General features: G+C 40.7%; 1 protein-coding gene across 2 annotated transcripts in view; it reads right to left on the bottom strand.

The window, feature by feature from the left end:
- Positions 1-4,916, bottom strand: part of LYRM7 (LYR motif containing 7) — a 25,136-nt gene extending 20,220 nt beyond the window's left edge. Inside the window, exons 1-2 of one of the 2 annotated variants that reach the window (XM_010852425.1) lie at positions 4,854-4,916; positions 928-1,000 (exon numbers count right to left, since the gene is read on the bottom strand). In XM_010852425.1, coding sequence (XP_010850727.1) covers positions 928-1,000; positions 4,854-4,868 — 88 coding nt within the window. In that variant the 5' untranslated portion in view covers positions 4,869-4,916. The remainder of the gene's footprint in view (positions 1-927; positions 1,001-4,853) is intronic. The other variant, XM_010852424.1, reaches the window with a different exon arrangement.

Genomic DNA, 4,916 nt, shown 5'->3' with positions numbered 1-4,916 from the left:
CGGATGCTGGGAAAGATTGAGGGCAGGAGGAAAAGGGGACAACAGAGGATGAAATGGTTGGATGGCATCACCGACTCGATGGACATGGGTTTGGGTAGACTCCGGGAGTTGGTGATGGACAGGGAGGCCTGGCGTGCTGTGGTTCATGGGGTCGCACAGAGTCAGACACGACTGAGTGACTGAACTGAAATGACCCTTTTTTAGATTCTTTCCCCATACAGGTGTTGAGTAAAGTTCTTTGTGTTATATTAGTTATCCCATGCCTTATTATTTATCTATTTTATATAGTGTACATATGTCAGTAACAATTTCCCAACTTATATACTCTCCCTCCTAAGGTATCCTCTTAAAGAGCTTTAGAAACTGAGTATGACAGAGCCTGGTGGGCTGCCGTCTATGGAGTCGCACAGCGTCGGACACGACTGAAATGACTTAGCAGCAGCAGCGTGACCAACACAGAACTTAAACTTTAGAGCTCTGAGTTCCAGAAAAGACAGAAACCACTTTAAACAGTGAAATACTGAATCTGGAACCATTTGTGATAGATTCCCTTTCATAGTTTCATAGCTGCTGCCACTTCAAGAAAGACACAGGCATTAACAATATGGTAGTATCTGGTCCTAGAGAATGTGAAAATTTGATTATATAAGAGAAATGAGTTTCATGGCTTGAATGTAAGGCAAGCAATGGAGCACAGTGAAATTCTGATCCTTTTTTTCATTATTCTTTATGAAAACATGATCTTTTACAATTTTTCTTTAAGTAAATACTTCTCAAAGTAGTGTAATATAAACTCATTAAAACAAACATTAAGAGAGATAGTGAAGGTCATTGCCCAAGGGAGGTCTTAACCATACAGGGTCTCTTGGACTACTAGAGGCCAAGTGAAAAATGGACTTGCTTCAAAGTGGCAAAGTACAAACTTACCTTCTAATGCTCTAGCATCATTTTTAAAAACCTGTTGTCTGGTCCTGTGCAATGTTTTAAAGAGCTGTAAAACCTGGAAAGAAAATCAGAATTCAGACCTCAAAAGAAAAAATTTTCACAGTTTACATAGTTAGAAGGATTAAACAGCATTTATTTCTTAGATTATTTTTCAAAGTAGCTGGTGAAAACAAGAGTTGGTCAAAATAACTCCCTTGATTATTTATCTTTAGATTAAAAAAATTAGCCTTATGTATTTACAAAAATAAAACAAAATTCTTTGAAACAAAATAATATAAGAATGGTTAAAAAGTTAACGATCCCCCTGCCGAAATTAGTTTGCTAAGGTAACCAACTTTACTAGTCTGGTATGTATTTGTTCTCATTTTTCTTAACATAGACCTTCATCTGCTCTTAAAGTCATATACACATGCATACAAACTCATGAACATACTACATCTTAAAAGAGCCCAGAAGGAAGGTGCTTCAGATAATTTCAGTTCAGTTCAGTTCAGTCGCTCAGTTGTGTCTGAGTCTTTGCGACCCCATGAATCGCAGCACACCAGGCCTCCCTGTCCAGCACCAACTCCTGGAGTTCACTCAGACTCACGTCCACCGAATCAGTGATGCCATCCAGACATCTCATCCTCTGTCGTCCCCTTCTCCTCCTGCCCCCAATCCCTCCCAGTATCAGAGTCTTTTCCAATGAGTCAACTCTCTGCATGAGGTGGCCAAAGTACTGGAGTTTCAGCTTTAGCATTAGTCCTTCCAAAGAAATCCCGGGGCTGATCTCCTTCAGAATGGACTGGTTGGATCTCCTTGCAGTCCAAGGGACTCTCAAGAGTCTTCTCCAACACCACAGTTCAAAAGCATCAATTCTTCTGCACTCAGCTTTCTTTATAGTCCAACTCTCACATCCATACATGACCACTGGAAAAACCATAGCCTTGACTAGATGGACCTTTGTTGGCAAAGTAATGTCTCTGCTTTTCAATACGCTGTCTAGGTTGGTCATAACTTTCCTTCCAAGGAGTAAGCGTCTTTTAATTTCATGGCTGCAGTCACCATCTGCAGTGATTTTGGAACCCCAAAAAATAAAGTCTGACACTGTTTCCACTGTTTCCCCATCTATTTCCCAGATAATTTAGGAAAGTTTAATTGTGATTTCTCAAAAAAGAAGTAGAATGCTGAGACTTCTGAATATTTAAGACTGTGCTTAACAACAACAACAAAAAAAGCGTATTCAATATTGTCCCCCCAACACTGTTCTCTCTTCTGTCCCCTCTTCTGTCCCCTCAATTTCAGTTATGGAAAACAATGAATTTCTGAAGCCAGAAATCTCTAGGTCATTCTTTAAATCTACCTTACTCCTCATGGAGAAACCGTAGGGATTTCTCTCTAATCTTTTGGATATTCTCCATCACCCAAAACAATTTAAATTCAGATCTCTCCCTATCTTGTGCTTAGACTACTGACAAAGATTTGCCACTCTGCCACCATTCCCTCCTTTCCCCCAGTCCATTCACCAGATAACAATACTGAAACTTGACTGAGTATATCCTATGTACTAGGCACTATTCAAGCATTTTACATATATGAGAAAACTTATAGCATCATAGGCAGACACCAAAAGAGAAACAGGAAGCAGAAAACATAAAAATAAAACAAAGATTAACCAAAGAACTTTCTCAGAAACATACATTATTGCAAACATGGAATAACAACAAAAAGAAGTTATAGTAAATTTAAAAAGGAATGTTCAGAAAATGCCCCAAAGCTCTTGGATATCAAATGAATGACAGCAAGGATTAAGTTCAGAAAAACTGCCCAGAAAGTAGAATGGGTAGTTGAGGAAAGGATAATAAAATTAAAGGAGTAGTCTAGATGGTCCAATAGTTACAGTCACAGGATCTCCAACAAGAGAGAACAGAGAACACAGATTCCAAGTGCTCAACACAAACCCATGCTGCAGCATATCATGATGCAAGTTCAGCACAATGCTAATAAAAACATCTTGGAGGAAAAAAACAGTTCACATATAAAAAAAAGAAAATTAGAAAGCCGCCTGATTCCTAAACAGCATCACTGTGAGAAGACAATGGTATAAAATCTTCAAGTTACACATCCAAACTATCACCTAATTGCAATTACAAATTGGTATTTTCAGAAATGCAAAGTCTCTTATTTGCTATATGCCCTTTCTTGGAAAGCTATAGAAGACGACTGTGCTCCACCAAAACAAGGGCCTATCTCTCTCTCTCTCACACACATACACACACACACACGCACACAGGCACACACACCATGGGAACGAGGGAGACAGGTGATCCAACCCAAGAGAGACAGAGACGATGGTAAAGGACAAATACAGGTCAGCATTTGTGCACCCAGCAAAGAAAGCAACTATTCTGGACTAGAGCAAAAGGCTGCATTGCTCCAGAAAAGATGATGCTAGGAAAAAAAATAAAGCTAGGAGATACCAGTTTTGCTCATAGTTTGGGAATAGATAAGTAGGAAAACCAATAATAAAAAAAAAGCAGTTATTAACTTTAAGAAACACTAAGACTTAGGAAAAAAAGTCAACATAATCATATATTTATATTAGAAGGCTCAGCTCTGGACAAATTTTGTATATTCATAATAATACCAAAGATGAAAACAGATTCACCAAAATTTGTATACTGAGAGAAACAGGGTATTAGGGGGAACTTAGTTCTCACACTCAATGCAGACGGTGATGGCAGCTATAAAACTAAAAGACGCTTCTCCTTCGAAGAGAAGCTATAGCAAACCTAGACAAGGCATTAAAAAGCAGAGACATCACTTTGACAACAAAGGTCCACGTAGTCAAAGTTATGGTTTTTCCAGCAGACATGTATGGATGTGAGAGTGGGACCATAAAGAAGGCTGAGCGCTGAAGAACTGATGCTTTAGAATTGTGGTGCTGGACTCTCAAGGACAGTCCAAGCAAATAGATCAAATCAGTCAATCTTAAGGGAAGTCAACCCTGTAATTAAGTAATTGTTTAAACTCTCCCTACCTGCCAGACTTCTGTATGAAGTTACTGTTGCATCCACCATGCCTAGAGAGTACAGGCTACATGCTGGCTATTAAGTGCTACTAAAAGCTATTATGGACACTCAAAGTTTCTTGAAAGAATAACCCTTTACAATTCTGTTTCTATCAGTCCTGTGACATATATTAAAATGTACTAGGAACAGAGTTCAGTAGTACAAGAGGAACTCTTGGTGGCTCCCTGTTATTGACCAACCATTATAAGCACTGTTTGTTTGTTTTTCTCACTATACTATAGCAGGTCAATTTCCCTTTTCCATGTTTATGTCTCAACCGGCCATACTGATAATACTTAAGGTTGGTTAGGGATGGCTGGTCCCAGAGAATTGTACTCTGGCCAGGAATGCGCACAAACTTGTGATCTCGATCCTGAAGGGGCATCACCTCCCAAGCTCGTTCAGAGCACTCAGGAATCTCAGGTCTCTGCTCTGTCTCGTTAAGTGCTACTTTTGGCAAGTGTTTTTGCCGGGATTCGATTTCCTTGGTTACCTGCGCACCTTTTGGTTATTTGACGAAATCTTTTACCTCATCGGATGGTTTCAGCGTAGGACTTTGGGGTCTTGTACAATTCCCAAGGATGCGAAATGCGTCCCTCACAGAAACGCTCGGTGTGGAAACGGAAAGGGGGCAGGACCCAAGTCACCGGCGTGCATCACGGATAAACCTTCTGTACTTGGTAGACGAAGAAGTAGGACCACCTGTACCGCCCTCCCTCCTCCGCACCTGCACAAACCCTCGATTGCCCTCCAGGGTTGGTTACAGGCTTCTCACGTGTAAAGGCCACATCCTCAGCGGAGGGTCCTGAACCTCAGTTACAGAGACACCAGACTATGTTCGCAAGGCCGCTCTCTTACCCTCCCCGCTGGCATCGCATTCTACCCCTCCTCGGACCCAGTCACCTTGGCCGCCTGACCCAT

Source organism: Bison bison, unplaced genomic scaffold (genome assembly GCF_000754665.1).
Source record: "Bison bison bison isolate TAMUID 2011002044 unplaced genomic scaffold, Bison_UMD1.0 scf7180017864311, whole genome shotgun sequence".
Taxonomy (NCBI): domain Eukaryota; kingdom Metazoa; phylum Chordata; class Mammalia; order Artiodactyla; family Bovidae; genus Bison; species Bison bison.
The sequence above is the reverse complement of the archived record's forward strand: the minus strand, read 5'-3'. Positions and strand labels throughout refer to the sequence as shown.